Here is a 20,152-nt window from a genome sequence, read left to right as displayed (position 1 = left end):
TTGAGACCTCAGAGGAACCCTCGGCTGATTTGTTAACTTCACTCCGACTTACGCCCTCCCAAGCCTAAGTGGCCTGTGTAGTGGTGATGCTTTGGTTTTTGTTGCTGACGTTGTTTTGGTTTTTCTTATACAAAGGGAATCATATCCTATAGGTACTGTCTTGGCTCTTTATAGAGCATTGTGGGTATCCCTAAGTGGCGATAACGCATTATTTAATCTTTAACTTAATATTATTTAATTTACATAAAGATCTCATTCTAAAGGAGTGCTGCAGTTCTACGTACAGTTGTGGGTGGTGTGGCAAAGGTAGAGCATAGACTGCCAGCAGTGGGAGGATTTGGACTGTTGATAATATGGGGCCTGCTAACCTGCCTTCAAGGACGTTTCTCATATCTTCTGCCTTCATGAAGCCTGGGAGTGTCACCTTCTCTAAGTCCCTAACAAAATGGGACAATGCCAGTCATGAATTCAGTGAATGAAAAGAAGTTTATCTTCCATTTGCATTTCTCAGCCATTTTTTTTTCCCAGTACTAGAATAACCCCGGCCCCCACATGCTGTGCCAATGATCTTGCACTAATCTTTGTCTCCAGCCTAGAGTTGGCCTTCAGAATATCCTGTTTTTCAGCATAGTTTTCTTTTTCTTTTTCAAGGAATAGTAGTAGGTAAGAGAAGGTAGTCAAGAATGATTCAGATTTCCTGAATAGTGTTGAACTTTGGTTAAAAGGTTTCATTAGGGGAAAGTTGAAACTCCTAAATGACCTGTCACCTCCAGTTAATAATTCATGATGACTTAATCCTGTGCTAACCTACAAGTGAAAAATGAACTATAGAGGCTGCTACACTTCTTAGGGCTGGAGGCAAGAGCATTGTCTGTGATGTCAGTTTTCTTTTCTCTGCACCCTTTGAATGCTCTGAATGCCCTGAATCAATTCCTCCTCCTCTGCATTAAGTGGGTCTTCGTTTTAGCCCCCCTCCCCTTTCCTTGGCTTGCCTGTTGCCATGTTTAGTTCATTTTCAGCATAGAGCCCGAAGTGAGAGGAGAGAAGGCATCAAGTTAGTGTAGAGGCACAACGCAGAACAGAGGTGCTGATGTACAGAAGCTATCGTAGGGATCCTTGACCCATCTCTCTAACTCAGTGGTCGCTGCTCAAGTTAACACGGTTTTCTCCTGCCCTTCGTAGCTACCTCTTCTTCAGAAGGCCATGCTGAGCCCGTTGTTAACAGGAGGGCTGAAGGCAGTGAGCCACCAACTGCAGAACTCAAGGAGTACCCAGAAGCTCCTGCTCAAAGGAGACAGAAGAAGATAAGACCGCCTCCTGGTATGTGAGGAAAGAGGGTTTGCCTGTGACAGAGGTACATTTTGAACCTTGTTCCCATAGGTGGGTTCTTGCTTTCATCCTTAAAATACCTGCCATTTCAAGTCCGGTGACTCAGACCCTTGTTCAGGTCTCTTTGGTCATGATTTTGTAATCTGTGAGAGAAGTAAACAGAGGCGGGTAGGGGTTGGGGGAGAGGGGGAGAGGATGAGTGAGAGGGGGAGAGAGAGAGAGAGAGAGAGAGAGAGAGAGAGAGGTCTAACCCAGAAAGCTCAGTTCTCAGTACATACAAGAATTTAAATAGTGAAATGGACATTTCAGGCTAATGGAGATAGGGTGACTTCTGTATTAACAAGGATCTGATAAAGTAACAGTCACCATTTATTGAGAATTTGTGACTCGGGCAGTGCTCTCAATGAGGACAAAAACTGTGTGTGTGTATCAAGTTGAGTACATACTTGTAATCACAACACAACACTGAGTGAGGCAGGGGATTGTATGGTGTAAGAATTCTAGGCCTGAGCTACAAAGGAAGATCTTGTTTCATAAAGACCACAATACAAAAATAAAATCTAGTGATAATGGGAATGGAAACACAACTACTGTAAGAGGAGCATAAATCACTTTGGCCTGTCCAGAGGGCCAAGAATAGAAGCAGCTGTAATAACTGATTCAATCAGAGGACATTAGCTTAGAAGTAGAAATGGGTAACCACCAGAGCACTGTGGTCCTGTTTGATAATCACAATTTATCTAAATAAGCATAAAACAAGTGTAGGTTAGAAGGATCATTCAAGTGAAACTGTCTACAAAGTATCGTTGAGTCAGCAACACAGGTTATAAAACAGTGTGCATGGAGAGGGCCTCACTTGCACAGAGTCAGACTTCATTGTCCTCCCGTGGTTGCCATAACAAGTTACTATAAATGGGGAGACTTCAAACAATCTACATTTATTTTTTCATGGGTCTAAAGGATAGAAGTGTCCAGGAGGCCGGACTGCTTCCAGAGGCTCTGGGGAAGGGGCAGTCCTTGCCCCTTGCAGCTTCTGGTGGTGTGGCCCGTCTTAAGCATCCTTGACTGTGGGTGTATAATGCCAGTCTCTGCCCTTCTCTCATTGTTTCATTTTGCCTGTTTCCCTGATTCTCTTCATCGGAGACACCAGGACTTAGGGTCCATCCTCATCCAGCATGACCTCATCTTGAGTTGTTTATGTCTGCAAAAGCTCTATTTACACATAAAGTTATGTTGGCAGGTCCATGTGTTTGCATGTGTGTTTCTGGAGCGTGATTCAGTCTAGACCTTAGGTTTAGTCACACACGTACACAGTGAAGACAGTAGTGCTAACTGTGACTAGATTTCTTTTTAACAAGGAAGAGCAAAATATGATTTTTATTTTCCTCATCTAAGAACACACATTAGAAAGGGACAGTGGACTGATTTTATTAACATAAAACAAAGGGGAGGAGGCAGTGACTATGAGGTTAGCTGGGCACTGTTAACACAGATTAGCCCTTTAATATGAAGGGTTTTTCCCGACTAATTAATGATTGTGCTCCTGGAGAGCGGCGGGAGCTGGTTATATAGGAAAGTTACAGGAGCAGAGCAGTGGGAATTAGGAGGAGAATACAAGCCAGTTTTGGGAAGCACTGAAGTGGGTGCCACAGTGCCTGCAGTAGTCGGAAGGAGACCCAGGTGACTCCCACGAGAGCCTGACCTCCATAGGATGTAGTAATCATCAGCATTGAGTGTAGGTTGATGACAGCAAGGTTTTGATCATTTGGTCAGGATACGAATTTGAAAATCGAGATGATACCAATTCCTAGATTGTGAAGAATAGCTGTATAACAATGGCCTGGCCATTTCCAGAACACTCTGGACCCAGCTGAGTGCTGTGTGCCTGTAGTCTCACTACTTTTGCAGCTGAGGTAGAAAGTCCGTAAGTTCCATGTCAGTGTGGGCGAAGTCGTGAGACGCTGTCTCAAAAAGCCAAAACACAAAGGAAAGGAAAAACCAAGCCAACAAAAAGCCCAAACCAAAGAAACCAAGCCTGGGAAGAGTCAGACCAAAGGAAGTCTGGGCTCTGCGGAGCCGCTGTAGCCACTGTAAACGCACACAGCCTGCCCGCTGTAGCCACTGTAAACGCACACAGCCCTGCCCGCTGTAGCCACTGTAAACGCACACAGCCTGCCCGCTGTAGCCACTCTCAACGCACACAGCCCTGCCTGGCACATCTCTCTTCTCGTCTGAAGCAGGGTCTAGTGTAACCCACACTCGCTGTGATGTGTAGCTGAGGATTGAACTTCTGATCCTCCTCCTTCCCAGCTGTTGTGATTATGGTCGCCACACCTTTTTGTAGCAGTGCTGGGGACTGAACCTTGTGCATGCTAGGCCAGCACTACTAGCTGAGCGACGTCTGCAGCTCTAACTTTCTAGGATTGTAAAGCTCTGGTTCCTGTTTTGTTTTACCCTGAGTGACTGTTGTGTGCTCTGCCTGTATTGTCTTTCTAGCCTAGGCTGCATTTTAGTAAAATACTTTGAAGGGTTGAGGCTGTCTCCGGGAATTAGTATTTTCAGGTGGGGAGAGTAGCTAATGGTCAGGGGGCTCTGTCGACCTGATTGAACTTAATGGCTACCCTGGGTACAGAAGGGTGAAGGTCATAAACTGAGATCCCCACACTCTCAGGGAGAAAGCCTGCTTTCTGATTGGTCTGTGGCTTTGGGCCACGTGGATGACGAACAGTTCCTATACTCACACAAACCTTTACTAACCTATAAGGACGGCTCACTGTGCCTTTGCACATGTGCTCTGACTGGTGGCTCACGCCTTCTCCCCTTCTGGGACTCTGTAAGTCTGTGTGACGGATGTTGAGTCTCCGACGAGCTTCCCTGTAAGGGCTGCATCTCCTGTGCTGTCATAACTTGCTGCTGGCATACGACCTGACTGTTCTGATGGAGAACTGTTGGGTACTTCGCCTGTTCCACCTGGGTCTGCTCCACTTTTCCTGATTTGCTTTTGTTCTTTCCCTGTCATAAACTAACTGCAAGTGTAATAACACCTGAGTCCCTCCCATGAGTCCTGCCAACAAATGGCCAAACCTGGAGGTACTTCAAACTTGGGGATTAGTATTTGGTTTTGTTTGTTTGAGACAGGGTCTTACTGTGTGACCCTTGCCGGCCTGGAATTTAACTATGTAGTCCAGGCTTGTCTCAAATTTACAGAGATGTGCCTGTCTCTGCCTTCTGAGTATTAATATTAAAATCATGCACCAGTGCACCAGCCAACTTTTTCAGCTAAAAAATTTTTACATTTCTATATTTTAAATATATAATTTCAAGTTTTAATGTCAACCACTATAGAAAAAAAATTAAGAAATCTAATCGTAGTGGGCATGTTGGCACACGCCTTTAGCAGTCAGTTCTCTGAGTTTGAGGTTAACCTGGTCTACATAGCAAGTTCCAGGGAAGCCAGGACCGCACAGTGAGACTCTGTTTCAAACAACAACACTGCCATTGACAGAAAAGAATTGGTCTAATCAATGCAGAGAAACCCTGTCTCCAAACAAACAAAAGTCTGAAAGTTCTCTCGTCTCACAGAAGTTGTGTATTGTTTTTATTTCTGCCTTGTAATCATGCGACACATCTTATTTTCAGAGTTGGAGACTTCCCTCACCGAAAGGCCATCGAGTCCATCTCTCCTACGGAACGAAAACGGCATTGATGTGGAACCTCGTGAGGAGACAGTGATTCCGAAACCTCGAAGGAAGGCAAAGTAATCGACCGTTCATCCTCCGAGCTAGTCCTTGGAGCTAGTGCTGGTGTTTAATCCCAAGTAGTTGCTCCTCACTGGCTCTCAGAGAACACCATGTCTGTGTGTGTCAGGATAGGCAGTGTTACAGAATGAACCAGTGCTAGGAGGAATTTGAAAAGAATAGAACACTGAAAAGAATAGAAGAGAAAAGAAAAGAATAGAGTATGGAAATAGCCCAAGGTCTTGTCTCTAAGAAAGCGTTAACAAGGAGAATATTTTCATATAAGTTGCAAAACCTGAGATAAAGATTAATCTTTAAAGATAAGCTACTATGATTTGTTTCTTTATGTTAATGGATTTGAAATATTTTGAAATAACTTTAACCATTGTGTTTTAATAAAGGAAAATAACTATATTATATAGCTATATACATTATATATATATTGTAAATAATAACATATATCATATAAAATACAACAGCACACTTAAAAATATGCTGGAAGTTACATAACAGTAATGTTTGTACTTAAAAATGACTACAAACAATAACCAGTTACATTTAGAATTTTGTAATTGGAAGCCAGGAGAAATCCAGTCCAGTCAATGTCCATTTTCTAAATGAGGAAACTGAGGTGCACAGGAGTGTGTGCAGCTAATAACAAATCTATTTGAGTAAACAGCATATTTCTTTCACTCCAAGTTCAGGACTCTTTCCATTATATTCATGGGTAATTTCTTATGTGGCTCTTTAAAAATTCAAGAATGATCTATTGTTTCAGCAATTTTCCCTGATTTCAGGAAAACCCAGCCAGCTGAGCCACAGTATGCTAGTGAGCTAGGGGTGGAAGATGAAGACATAGTCACAGATGAGCAGAGCACTCTAGAGCACCACTCGAGGTTCACGGCCCCCACCGGAGTTAGCCAGCCTGTTGGCAAAGTATTTGTGGAAAAAAGCCGTAAGTAACTCCTTGTTTTGGAATACAATTGTCCTAAATATTGTACAGGGATATCTTTAACCTGGTGATGATAGTTCTGATGACCTGAGAGAAGGAAATAATAAAGTAATATGGAGGAAAATTGACACATAAAACTAGTCATTATGCTATTGCTTTTTTTCCCAACTAGATTTTATTTGTTTTTAACTGAAGATAGATTTTTTTTCTTCCTATACACTATTCTGATTTCATTTTTCCCCATCACAACTCAGGTGTTCCCCTGAAGTAGTTACCATCTGCCTCCTTTGAGACAGGATCTCTCATTGGGCTAGAGCTTCCAAACCAGGCTAGCTGGCCATCAAGCCTAGCGTTTGTGTGGTCTCAGCTTCTGAACGCTGGGACTCCGGGCATGGCCACCATGCCTAGCAATTTTAGGTAGGTTCTCAGGATCCAAGTCAGGTCTTTGTGCTCACAAGGCAAGCATTTTACCTCCTGGGCTATCCCCCCACTTGCTCTTTTTTTAGAGCAATTGTTTTATTCTTGTTTCCTTTGGTATAGAAATTCCCGTTTGACTAACCAGTAAAGACAGGCACAGGAGCTTCTGTTGGCTCTCCAGGAATTCTTTTTGAGAACATTAGTTACTCTTTCATCCTTTAAAATATCTGAGCAATGGGTTTTCTGAAGGCGACTGAGATGGAATCTGCCTGCTTCCTGACCCGTTACTGGATTGCTACACCTCAGGAAGAAAATAGCCACAGTGCACGCGTGCAGTACCTTGGTGCTGCTTCAGAATCTCAAGAGAACTCTATGAAGCTCCCCACTGCTTCCCTGCCAGTACCGGAGCCTGTGCTGCACACTGCAGCATCTTTTCCCAAGAATTTAAAAACTTTTCAAGCTGGGCGTGGTGGTGCACGCCTTTAATCCTAGCACTCGGGAGGCAGAGGCAGGCGGATTTCTGAGTTCAAGACCTGCCTGGTCTACAAAGTGAGTTCCAGGACAGCCAGGGCTACACAGAGAAACCTTATCTTGAAAAAAAAAAAAGAGTTTTTCAAATAATAGCTTGCCTTGATAGTGTAAACATTTAAATAAGTTTTTAAAAATATTTATTTTAAAAATTATTTTTGTTTTATGTATATGAGTGTTTTGCCTGTGTATTCTGAGTGTGTATCTTGTGCCTACAAAGGTCAGAAGAGAGCATCTAATCTTTGGAACTATAATTACAGTGGCTATAATAAGCCACTATGTGGGTGCTGGGAACTGAACCCAGGTCTTCTGCAAGAACAGCAGGTGCTCCTAACATCTCAGCCATTTCTCTATTCCCCAACATTCTCATCTTAATATTCCTAAAGTCTTTAAAAGCTTATGGGGCTGGTGAGATGGCTCAGCGGGTAAGAGTGCTTTGGACTGCTCTTCCAAAGGTGCAGAGTTCAAATCCCAGCAACCACATGGTGGCTCACAACCATCCTTAACAAGATCTGACTCCCTCTTCTGGAGTGTCTGAAGACAGCTACAGTGTACTTACATATATAATAAATAAAATATATCTTTAAAAAAAAAAAAGAAGAAAGCTTATTGGCATTGCATTATTATTATTTTTTTTTAAAGATGAAAAAATTGGGGCTGGGGAGATGGCTCAGTGATTAAGAGCACTGACTGCTCTTCCAGAGGTCCTGAGTTCAATTCCCAGCAACCACATGGTGGCTCACAACCATCTGTAATGGGATCCAATGTCCTCTTCTGGNNTGTCTGAAGAAAGGGACAGTGTACTCACATACATAAAATAAATAAATAAATCTTAAAAAAAGAAAGAAAAGAATGAAGAAATTACATCTCTATGCAGCCAAAGGTGAAAGAAAAGGGAAAAAAAGTTAGTCATGGGTAATTTTTAGATTACGAAAAATAGCAAATTTCAACCTTAGTTTCGCCCCTCCTTTTTTATTTTCTTAGGTTTTGAGCACACGTGCTTGTGTGTGAAGGAGTGGAGTGACATGTGTGAGGTTAGCTTGGGGGAGCAGGTTCTGTCCTGCTGCCTCTGTGTGTCTAGGGCCCAGCTTAGGTCCGCAGCAGGACCCGAGGCAGCATCTGTACTCCAGCAGCCATCTTGCAGGCTCCTTGGTTTTTTTTTTTTTTCTAGATTTGATTTTATTTCAGCTACTTATATGAGTGCCCATGGAGGCCAGAGGTCCAGCTCCCTCTGGACCTGGAGCTGCAGGCTCTTGCTGGCCGTTAGTGACTGTGCTCTGATTGCTCTGCACTTCCAGGGAGGTTTCAGGCGGCGGACCGTTCCGAGTTGATAAAGACCACAGAAAACATAGATGTGTCAATGGACATGAAGCCATCTTGGACTACCCGTGATGTGGCACTTTCCGTGCACCGAGCTTTCAGGTGGCTCCCTTTTGTTGGTGTTCATTAAGCAGATGTTAATTGGATATCATCATTTAAAACCAAAGAAAAAAGTGTTGGCTGTTCTGTACTTTGTAAACAATTTGACAATTTAAAATGGTATGTAGATTTAGTGTTGTAGACATTCCACTCGTGCTTCTCATAATATGTTAAATTGTATTATATTTGAGATTTTAAAAATACCTTAGCCTTTTATTTTAGTGGCTAATATATAATTAAACTTTTTCTCCTTATTTTTGAGTACTTTTTCATAATTTATTTATTTCCTTTACATACCAATCGCAGCACCCCTTCCTCCTATCCTCCCAGCCCTGCCCCCATAGGTCGCTCCCCTGGTTACCTGCTCCCTCTCTCCTCAGAGAAGCGGAAGTTCCCACCCCCACCCCACAGTAATTAAACTCTTCCATGCAGGATGGTCGGTCTGTTCTCTCATGGCTTCCTGGCTGGCTGTGCTGTGTGGAATATTGTCGTGATCTACGTTCTCGCAGGAGATCAGTTGTCTAACGTCTCCAACCTTCTGCAGCAGTATAAGCCCTTGGCATATCCCTTTCAGAGCCTTCTTTACTTGCTTTTGGCTCTAAGTACAGTTTCAGCATTTGACAGGTAAGGCAGTTGTGAATGTGGGCCCTTCTAACCTTCCTTTAGGAAGAAATAGTGAGCAATATATGTCACTATGACTTTTCAAGGTAGAACGATTGTTTTTTTTTGTTTTTGTTTTTGTTTAGTTTTTTGAGACAGGGTTTCTCTGTGTAGACCTGACTGTCCTGGAACTCACTTTGTAGACCAGGCTGGCCTCGAACTCAGAAATCCGCCTGCCTCTGCCTCCCGAGTGCTGGGATTAAAGGCGTGTGCCACCATGCCCAGCTAGAACGATTGTTTTTTAAACCAGTCTTTGGATTAGCATGGCCTTATCTTCATTGCAATGTGTCCATAGAGATCTCATTTCCAAATAAAGTCACCTTCATAAGGACTAAGGTTAGACCATCACCACTTATTTTGAGAAACACACAGGTCAACCCATTTTTAAAAATATCGGCAGGACTGGAGATATGACTCCGTGGGTAAAGATGCCTGCTCTCATGCCTGCTGTCCTCAGCTTGCTACCTAGGACCCACATTGTGGTAGGAGACAACCAACTCCTACCTCCACATGTGCACCAAAGCTCATAGCTCAAGGTGTGTGTCGGTAGACTAGAGGAGGGACCACCACTGAGGGAAGTATATTGTGTTACAGCTGCACAGTGACAGAGAGCTTTCATCTCATTCTAGGACTGACTTTGCTAAAATATCAGTAGCAATCCGGAACTTTTTGGCCCTGGAACCAACAGCTTTAGCTTCTTTTCGTGAGTAATAGTTACTGTGATAACTATGTTATAATTGAGGAGCAATTCTGTCACTTTGAATCAAGAAAAATATTGTATAGAAGGTTTATATTATTTCTCCATATAAACCATTAACTTATAGATCAATGAATTTGTAATTTAAAATGTGGTAGGAGTAATTTTTTAGAGCTATTCTTTTGTTTTTGTTTTTGAGGTAGGATCTGTTACAAAGCTCAGGCTAGCCTTGAACTTTCTGTGTGGTTGAGAATAGCCTTGAACTTCTCATTCTGTTTGCTCTCCCTTAAGTGCTGGGGTTTGTAATTGCCCACTGCCGTGCCTGGCGTGTAGGTGTTTCTCATTTGAAGATCATCCAAATGACTTTCAGAAGTTGAATGTGTATGTGAGGTCCTGGGTTTAATGTCCTGTACCAAAAGTAATAAGTAAAGTTAAATTTGCTGGCCTTCATTGCTTCTTTAGCTTCTGTGTTTTCCACTTGGCAGACACAGCTGGCATGGCCTTTTAGTAATGAATACTATTTTTATATTTCTGGCATTCTATAGTACATTTTTTTTGTAGATTGCAAGATTCTATTAAAGCTAGTTTGAGGACCTTGAACAAGTCATTTAAATTCTTAAAAGACCTTCTAGGCTCTTTCTTGCCAGTTCCGATGATAAAATTGTGCTCATCTATTAGACTCTGCACCATATCCACGCCTACATAATAAAAAGTTGCCTAGTGGAGTTAAATGAATTTCTTTTGTATAATCATTCACCAAAGTGTGGCTTATTTTGGTCTTAAAATTCAATATAAACAGCAGTTAAATTTATTAGTAATTTCACTTCTTCCTCCTCAGTGTATTTTACTGCTCTAATACTATCTCTGAGTCAGCAAATGACAAGTGACAGAATCCACCTTTACGAACCTTCTGTCAATGGGAGCCTCTGGTAAGAATCCACAGTAATATGCTAACAGCAGCAACAGGGAGGAGGAGGGGAAGGAGGGGGAGGAGGGCAATGGTACCTTTCCACATTTTCATCTATAGATCATAACAAGGCTATGCTTCTGCTTACAATAAACCGTGAGAAGAAGATACCGGTTCTGTTGGTTAATGGATAATGACATTTTTATATTTTTACTTTTGTTTTTCTTAACATATAGTTTCAAGTAACCAGACCTCCTTATGTAGGTGAGGCTGGCTTTGAACTCCTGATCATACTGCCTGTCCCACCTAAGTGCTGTGATTACAGGCATGAGCACTATACCCAGCTTATACCTGGATTTTTAAACAAACTATCTTCTTTTTAAAAATATGCCAATGTATTGGAGGTGCTCTATGCCTTTACCCCAGGCAGAGAGCCTACGACCACAGAATGGTTGTGGAGAGGGTGGCTGGAATACAGCCCAAGAGCTGAGCAAGTGGTGCTAGGAAGACAGTATAGGAGAAGCAGCATTCACAGATGAGTAGCCAGCTGATGGGTTGACCAGATGGCTGAAAGTCCAGTTTAAATGAATGATGGTCTCTTTTGAGAGTGTGAATAGATGTGGGCTAAGAGAGAAAGGTGATTGTCAGTCGAATAGTGCTATGATATTGTAAGGGAAATTGTTGGCACTCCTGAGGGGAACATTTAACTTGCACTACACTGCTGTGAAGAGATCTTTTGGAGCTCACGTGGGCTTTGGACTCTGCAGATGGGCGCTTGGTTTCCTCTGGGGCTTGTTTTAGGGAGATCACACGTCATCACGCTTGGTATTTCTCTAGGAGAGGACTACTCTAAAAGTAGATAAAATAGTTGCATTTGGACTTGGGGGCAAAAATGAAGGCATTTCTAATGAGCATTTCTCATCCCCAGGGCAGCAGAAGCTGAGGAACCGATTCTCGTGCCGTGGATCATAGTGAATCTGGTGGTGGCTCTCCTGGTTGGATTGTCCTGGCTCTTTTTGTCTTACAGGCCAGGCATGGATCTTAGTGAAGGTATTAAACTAAAAAAGATAGAAGTATTGTGCAATTTCTCTCATGACCAGTCTTACAATGATACTTCAATAATAAATAGATTTAAAATAAACTACTAGAAGGACAATGAAAATAAGAAGGTCTCAGAAGAAATAGAGAGGACTTAAGAGAGTCAGAGCCTGGAAACATTTCCTGAAGGTCCTTAGGTCTTCACTATTTGTGTATATGTATATATCATACATATGAAAGTAAATAATTTAACCAAACTATGTAAAGTTAATCTTGACAAATATACTACAAAACAAATAATTCACTTTAATAATAAATGTTCTCAACACATTACTTGGTGATAAGGAGCTAGGGAATTTCCCTGCACCCCAAACCACTGAGGCTATGGAGAATTGCCCCTATTAATATTCACTTTCCTATTTTAAGCCTTAGGTATTTTTGCTAATTTTCCACTGAACAACCTAGATGTTTAACCGTTTTCCTGAATATGCCCTCAAGTGCTAGGCTTAATTCATTCCATTTACTTCATGCAACATTAAATAACTACTATCAACTACATTTTAAGATGCAGGATGAGAGCACTTTGCATACTGGCCTTATTCATCTTGTCTACATGCAAGTGATGGAGAGACACCCAGGTATATGCTATGTCCTCTGAATGTTCGTATTACAGCTGAAGAAAGTGAAAAGTAGGAAACATCAGTCTTCAAAATGGAGCTGACTTCACATAAGCATAGCCTTTGCTTTGGAGACTGAAGTTTTATTAACGTGGACAGCAAAATAAAAGTGTAATCTGTGGCTAGTCAAAAGATATACTTTCAAGTCCATTCATATTCAGGAATCTTTGAAGCTCATTTTGACCAGATCTTTTACTTTCTGTGCTAATAGGACACAAAGAGACCTGAAGATCTAGAGTGGCTTGCCTTCCAACAACAGAGAGGTGGCTAGGTTTAGATGAACATCAGAAAGGCAATCGAATAGAAAACACTAACATCCAATTATTTCAAACATCATCAGCACAGCCTCTGTCACCCTCAGAGAAGCGAGCGAGTCTCATCTAACAGTGACACAGACTCTTATTTCATTGTCTAACAATGTTTTCTTATTTTACCTTTAATGTGCCTAGTGCCCAGTGAAGTCACTTGTCCCTAGACAAGGGTCCTTTTAGAACACTCCTGTTAGCAGACTAGCGAGCTCATCTGCAGATGCTCCAGGAACACTTGGTATTTTGCTGTATATTGTACTTCCTTGACAGGGCTTCCACGCTGTCCTGTTCACTTGTAAGCACTGTGGTTACACCATCTCCACCCTCCCTCTCTCCTAACTCCTCCCACATCCTTCTTCCAAATTCATGGCCTTTTCTCCTATAATTTTTGTTCCATTTATAGATGTAAAATGTATATGTACATAAACATACAGCCCACTGAGCCCAGTTGGTGCTTTCCATAGTACATGTGTACCATATTATACCAAACCAGAATGCCATTTCTTTGTGTATTTCATTCAGGATTGTACTTTTTTCAGTGCAATTCTCATGTTCCACTCAGTACCCTGTGCTTTCTTCAGTTTGCTGTACCGTGGACTTTGGGCCTGGGTAGCTGCTCAGCTGGCAAAGTACTTGTTATACAAACACTAGGAGCTGAGTTTAGACCCCCAGTGCCCGTGTAAAAACCAGGCGCTGTGTCGTACAGTGCAGTCTTAGCACAGGGAGGGAAGAGACGGGGATCCCCGAGCTCATAGCCAGCCAGCCTGGCCAAATTGATGAGCTCCAGGTTCAGTGAGAGACCCCACCTTAAAAATAATGTGGAAGGCGATAGAGGAAGACGCCTGACATCATCATCTAGCATCTATGTGTGTGTGTACACATTCATATGAGCATGTATATTCGACATACCTACTCACACACAAAAATGTCACACATCGTGTGTTTTGCTGGTTTTTTTCTCTTGAGGTATGGTTTTTGGACATTCAAAGAATTTTTTAATCTAATGGTTTATATCACAGGACTTTTATTGTTTGTATTCTCAAGGTTTAATTTTTTATACTTATTAGCATTTTAATAATAAATTGCATTTCTATGTGAAATAATAGTTTAATTATGAAAATGTCAATTACCAGCACTCTGTGTTGTTGCTGGGACTGACACTATTCCTGACTGGCTTGTGCAGGGTTCGGTTTCAACTGCAATGTGCATGATACATAGTAAAAATTCCAGAAACCTGATGTCTTTTAAGGTTGGTCATTTTAAAAGTGAAGACAAAATGGGGATACTCCCTAGCTTATTGGGACTTTGGGAAATGAAATGGGGTAGCATAGTGGAGGTGCACTGGTAGACACTGGTGCTGGTTCTGAATCCTTCCCTCTCCCCTGCATCTTGAATCACCTGATCACCGTAGAATTAGATCTCTTAGCTCTTTTAATGATCCTAGGTGACTTAATTTTCTTGGTAAGATATGTTAATGTTGTCTTTATTTTGTGTATTTTATTTTTAAGATGTTTATAATAAATTTAATGCTTGAACTTTTAAAATTATGAATCATGTCCACTTGCTACTAGCTTAGCTTTTAGGTTAAAAACTCTCTGAATAATTCATACTTGTATATGAGTACTATGCCTAAATACTTTTCAGCAGACTGTGACTGAGCTGCAAAGCTATTCTGAGGACCTGAAAATGTTCTAAGTATGATATGTTTATTATCTTCTCCAGAGTTAATGTTCTTTTCTGATGTGGACGAGTACCCCGAGAAAGGAACCAAAGCATCTCCATAGCCCTGGCTCCTTCCCTGCAGAGTGACACCTGCGCTCCCCACTCCTGTTTTTAAGAGTATTTTTATAAGATATGTGTATTTACAATTGAGCTTTTGTTACATAATGCTAAAATGCTACTGGAGATTATGAAAAATGTTTAAATGATATCTGGTCTTTATACCACACATTAACATCTTTATTATTATCACCTTAGTGATACAGGAGATAATGAGCTAAAAAAAAAAAAAAAAAAAAAAAAAAGGCAGGTGATAATGTTTGTTTCCTGTTCTCTCAAATTTGCTAAATTCATAATTATTATCTAAAAAGCACCAATTTAAAAAAAGCCTTAACTTCAGTGTTATAAAATATACATCAAGCTTAAATGTAAATTTAGAAAATGGGGGAGATGGAAAAATGTCTTCATTTTATATTTTATATTTTTGATGTCTTCTTATTGAACATACTGCAGTATATAATTTGTGTTTTCTGAATCTGGCCAGTGTTGTGTATCATGTAATAATTATGTTGTCATTTGAATTGAAAGATGCTTTATAGCTAATAAAACAGAAATACATCTCTTTGACAAGCTTTATCAACTGAAGATTTTTCCTTTTTAAAATCTACACCAGTTATTTTCCTATCTGGTTGCACATCAGAGCTTTAGGAGAATGTGTCACAGCTCCTGTAATCTAGGACGTGGGAGGTGGAGGCAGAGGATCACAGGCTCATTGCCACTCTCAGCAAGTTTGAGTCCAGCCTGAGCAACTTGAGGGCCCAATTCAGAAACCAAAAACAGCAGCAGCAAACTCAGATATAGCAAAAGAAAGGCTGGACCATGAGCCTGCTCAGACTTGATTTTGGACTAATCTCTGGAGAGTCTCTGTGCTGACTTTTACAGTTGATAGATTCCACACCTGGGGTTTTAGTCTAGAAGGCAAGGGCTCTCCCATTGAGCCACCTCCTTAGTCCTTCTGTTTCTGCTAGATTGCTGAGGAAGGGCATTGCGCTGTAGCCCAGACCGACCTTAAACTCCTGATCCTCCTTCCCCAGCCTCTTGAATGAGATTGAGGGGTTCTTCTCATGAGTCACAGGAAACATGACCTTCCACTGAAGGTCACCACCCTCATTTGCACACTCTGTCAGATATCTCTAGGTTTCTGGGAAATTCCACTCTTGGGCTGGGTTTGGCCTGGAAAAAAAGCTGTCTTAACACATTTCAAATGGTTCTTCAGCTGGTGTCTGTGAGCCCCAACAGCTTAAGGCAGTGAGAAGACCTGCTAGAAGAGAAGGTGACTCAAAGGCTGTTGGCCACATCCCCGAAATTACTGGGCCTCCCAGATTAGCACACAACTGAATGGTGTATAGACAATGATTGACAGGTTGGTAATTGAGGTGGCTGTTCTTGAGGATTGGTCTATGCCAGCAGCATTCTAGAAATATCCTTTACTATCTGTCAAGCCAGCGTCGTCGAATGGGTCTTCACTTGTGTTGTAGAATTGTAACTACATGCACTTCTGGCGTTCCTGCCGGTGTGAGTCCTCACTGATTAGCAGTGATCCCCGTGTTGGCAGCAGCTGGCAGTGTACTTCATCGTCTGCTTTGCAGCAACTGCAGGAATGTTGAACTGAGGTCTGTCATATCTGAGTATGTCATCGAGAAATAGGGAAAGGTGCTGTCAGTGTGGGGGTGTTCCTGGCTGAGTCACGGCCCCTCTCATTCCTGGAGTCCATGAGCATACAACTTTTCACAGTAAAAGTGGCTTTGCAGATGTGAGTAAGGATACAAGCCTTGAAATGGGGAGAGTATCCTCCATTGCGCGTAGTTCAGCCTAGCCAGGTGATGTTTTCTAAAAGACTAAACCCTTTTCATTTCTACCAAAGAGCTGTTAGTCAGTTGTGATATTTCTGCTTATAAAGGTGGAGGGGCCTTTAGAGACCTGAAAGGCTGGAAACAGACTCTTGTCCAATAGCCAACAGACACAGAATTCAGGAATTCTATCAAGGATGAACAAGGAAGCAGCCTTCTAGAAGGCAGTACTGTCCCTGTGTGTGGTACTTTGATGTGGACTCAGTTATATCTGTACCAGATTTGAAGTACAGACGAGTAAGGTAGCAGCTTTGTGTTAGCTAAGTGGTTAGGTTTGCTCCTAACAGCATAGAGAATGCAGGCTTACATTGCAGCCGGAGAAAGCTGTCTATGTTAATAATGTCATACTGACACTGGAAGTGTCATGAATTCATGTCTGAGAGTATGACTTAGATTTCATATCCCTTGATGTACCCCAGCAAGGACATGACCCCCGAACAGCTGATGGAACCTACAAATCCTTCACCTGCAACAACCCAACAGTGCATGTCAAAAATTCCTTTGACCATGACGTTTAGGAAAGTTCATTGCAAAAGCCTCATTGGTTAATTCAAGGCAAATTGCTAAGGCTGTAGATGACAATATCAGACCCGTCAACTTGGAATCTCTGAGGATGAAGCATAGGTTTATGGGAACGGGGAGAAGGGAGGATGTGGTTCCTAATCTACGTAGATCTGGGAATGGAAGGATCTCGGGAAGGTTTGTAGGTAAAGTCAGATGTGAGCGTTGTAAAATGAATGATTTCCTTCTAGAGATGAGTACCAAGAAAGCAGAAAGGCAAGTGAGCTTAACACTGTAAAAAACATCTTTCAACCTAGTCTTCATCATCATCATCATCATCAGTGTGGATAAATGATGAAGAAGGGGTTTGTGCTATAGACTTAAATGTGGAGGTCAAAGAACAACTTTGTGTAGTTGGCTTTCTCCTCCCTCATTTATATGGGTTCTGGGTAGGCTCATGCAAGGACGTTTATCTGCTAAGCTAGCTCACCAGCTCAGCTCAGCTCAGCTCAGCATTTAAAAAATAAAAGTTTTATTTTTATTGATACGAGTGTCCACGCCACTCATGTGTGTGGGTGCCCGTGCAGGCTAGAAGTGTCGGATTCAGCTACAAGCAGTTGTAAGCCGTGCAGAGTGGGTACTAAGTACTAACCTCAGGTCCTCTGAAAGAGCTGCAGGTTCTCATCACTGCTGAGCCGGTTTACCCACGCTCATCACTGTAGCAGTTTTTTTGAGATTTTTAAAACCCAGCGCTGTGAGATGTCAGGCTAGGTTTAATGTTAAACTTTTACCTCATTTGATTTCTTTGTATGCCCCCCTCTTTTTCTTTCTAAATCTTTTGAAGGGAAATTTATTCTAAAAATTGAGGGCATCTGTCTATGAGTGCACTGTATCATTAAAGCTATCAGAAAACATAATTCCATAATATTTAATATCCAGTTCATTTTAGAATTTTTTAGTTGTCCCTCATGAAATTGAGAGACCAAACGTACTCCATCTTGGGACTGGCTTCCATCTTAGAAAAAAAAAAAAAGCCTGAGAACTTGACCTGCAACAGAACCTAAGCTGCACCCACGTACCAAGAGGGACCCCACGGCTTGTCCTTGACCAGAGTTACTCCCTAGCTACTTCCTAGCAACAGCCAATCAAAGATTAGTCTGACTGTTTCAGATGCACTTTCAGACCCTTTGTGATTGTATACTGTCTTGCTTCAGAGCACCCAGCTGTCGGCTTATAGCCATTCCATGAGATGCTTGCCAGACCAGATACCCCCCCCCCTCACTTGCTCCTATTTTCCTATAAAACCTTGTCCTGCTGAGGGTTCAAGGCTATTCTGCCTTCCCTTCCCATCCTGCTGTGTCAGGGTTGGGTTGTAGGAGAGCCCAAGCCCAAGCCCAAGCTTGTAATAAAGAGACCGTAATGCTATTACATCGGAAATGGCTCCTTGGTGGTATTCTGGGGTCCACGAATGCTTCCTGACACAACAAAATCATACTTCAGTTGGTTCTTATCTCTCAATATAAAATTACATATTTATATTTTAAATTTAAGTTTCTTTAACATCTATTTCTTTTTCATGTGCATCTGTGGATGTGCATAGCAAGGTCAGAAGAAATTGTGGGGTCAGTTCTTATACCATGTGGGTCTAGGGGGCACTCTGCCACATTCTGAACATCTCGTCCTGACCGCATCTCAGACCCAGGCAGGTGAAATTCTTGTAGGACTCGCAGAAGGACTTGGTCAGTTCTGCACTTGTGCCCTCTATCACATGAGCACAGTGCTCAGGAGGACTCTGCAGGGCACCATTGACTAGACCCTCAGCACAGGCACAGACTAGACCCTCAGCAGACAGCAGTCCTCCTGGTATTTGGATCTTAAACTTGCCAGCCTTCAGCACTGTGAGAAACCCATTTCTGTTCTTTTCAAATTGTGTATCACCAATGAACTGAAATACTTAGAGATATGAATTTGTTCACAAGACTATATTTCTCTCCCACTCAAAGACCATTGCTAGTGCCACCATCAATTAAGTTTAAATGAATTTTCACACATGGTAACAATTCAGAAGAAGCAGGGTTTTGTGAACCCTGAAGTACTATATCTTTCCTTTATACTTCATATATTTCATTGTAAAACAATAATGCCATTGTTTTCTAGCAGATGCCTCCAGAAACAAATGCACAGAGTAAGATTTTGAATAGTGATTAACTTGTCGCTCACTGCTCAGGCCCTGGCCAGAAAACATTAAGCGTTCTGGAAAATGCATGGCGCTAACTGCTAAACTGTCCTGCAGACCTGGACTCTCCTTAAGGAGCCAGTAAGTAGAGCACGGGAACAGTTTTTGTTTGTTTGCTTGTTTTGTTTTCTTGGTTTTTCAAGAAAGGGTTTCTCTGTGTAGACCAGGTTGGCCTCGAACTCACAGAGATCTGCCTCTGCCTCCCAAACACTGTGTTTAAAGGCATGCAGCACCATGACCACTTAGTGGGAATGGTTTTACAATACAAATAAAATCATCTCTCATTGTTTAACAAAACAAAAAACCAAGATTATCTGTAACGAACCTGTGGAAGTCAGAATGATTGGTAAAATAAGTCTCATTGGGCATGCACACGGATAACCCATGGGAATCAATGGGCTTGGGATTTTATGCCAAGTAGCCAGAAGTGCAAAGGCAAGGACCATGTTCTTGTTTCTAAAGAATTCTGTCTAGAGCAGCTGCTACTGTGACCCAGTGTAAGGGGTGTGCCAAGCAGTAGGATGGAGACAGCAGTCAACTGTGTCTGGGGCATAGGAGAGAGCACTTGGTGGACTGTCTGCTTTCCAGAAACTCTTAATTTACTTAGGGAGGTGGGAGTGGAGAATCTAGGCCAGGTCTGTAGGTGAGGTTGAATGTGAGCAAGAGCTGTGTAAGGTGGAAGTTTTCTAGTGCTAGAGGCTCACTAAAGATGAACTAAATTCACTTTTGAGCAGACTCTTGCCTAAAAGAAGACTACATTTCAAATATTCTAGCAGTGAATAATAGCTCTGAGGTAAGAAAATATATTTAAAATGTCTTATATTTTTAAAAGTCTAATGTGCTATCCACCTTGCCTTAGAGTCACCTTTGAAAAAATATTTTTAAATGTTAAATGGTCAATTAAGTTTCTGGATCTGCTTTGTGTATAATGGTAAAAATTGTTCTAGTACTGAGAGAGCAGGAGTTGATGAGGCAAGCTGGAAGGCCATAAAATAAATCATATTTTTTGACATGACAGATATCCCAGAACAGGGATGGTAAAGAGAAAGGGTTCTTCCTATCAAGGTACAATTTTTTTTTTTTGGGGGGGGGGTGTGTGTTCCGAGACAGGGTTTCT

At 41.9% G+C, this 20,152-nt stretch overlaps 1 protein-coding gene across 5 annotated transcripts in view; it reads left to right on the top strand.

Annotated features, from left to right (window-relative positions):
- Positions 1-15,024, top strand: part of Tmem237 (transmembrane protein 237) — a 20,382-nt gene extending 5,358 nt beyond the window's left edge. For 4 of the 5 annotated variants that reach the window (XM_029538348.1, XM_021198466.2, XM_029538347.1 and 1 more), the window contains exons 5-13: positions 1,183-1,320; positions 4,969-5,086; positions 5,864-6,021; positions 8,262-8,385; positions 8,815-9,006; positions 9,672-9,745; positions 10,578-10,668; positions 11,575-11,696; positions 14,392-15,012. In XM_029538348.1, the coding sequence (XP_029394208.1) occupies positions 1,183-1,320; positions 4,969-5,086; positions 5,864-6,021; positions 8,262-8,385; positions 8,815-9,006; positions 9,672-9,745; positions 10,578-10,668; positions 11,575-11,696; positions 14,392-14,453 (1,079 nt within the window). In that variant the 3' untranslated portion in view covers positions 14,454-15,012. Of the gene's footprint in view, positions 1-1,182; positions 1,321-4,968; positions 5,087-5,863; positions 6,022-8,261; positions 8,386-8,814; positions 9,007-9,671; positions 9,746-10,577; positions 10,669-11,574; positions 11,697-14,391 lie in introns of all 5 variants that reach the window. The other variant, XM_021198467.2, reaches the window with a different exon arrangement.
- The last annotated feature ends 5,128 nt before the right edge of the window (positions 15,025-20,152 follow it).

Source organism: Mus pahari, chromosome 5 (genome assembly GCF_900095145.1).
Source record: "Mus pahari chromosome 5, PAHARI_EIJ_v1.1, whole genome shotgun sequence".
Classification (NCBI taxonomy): Eukaryota; Metazoa; Chordata; class Mammalia; order Rodentia; family Muridae; genus Mus; species Mus pahari.
This window is presented reverse-complemented; position numbering and strand designations above follow the sequence as displayed.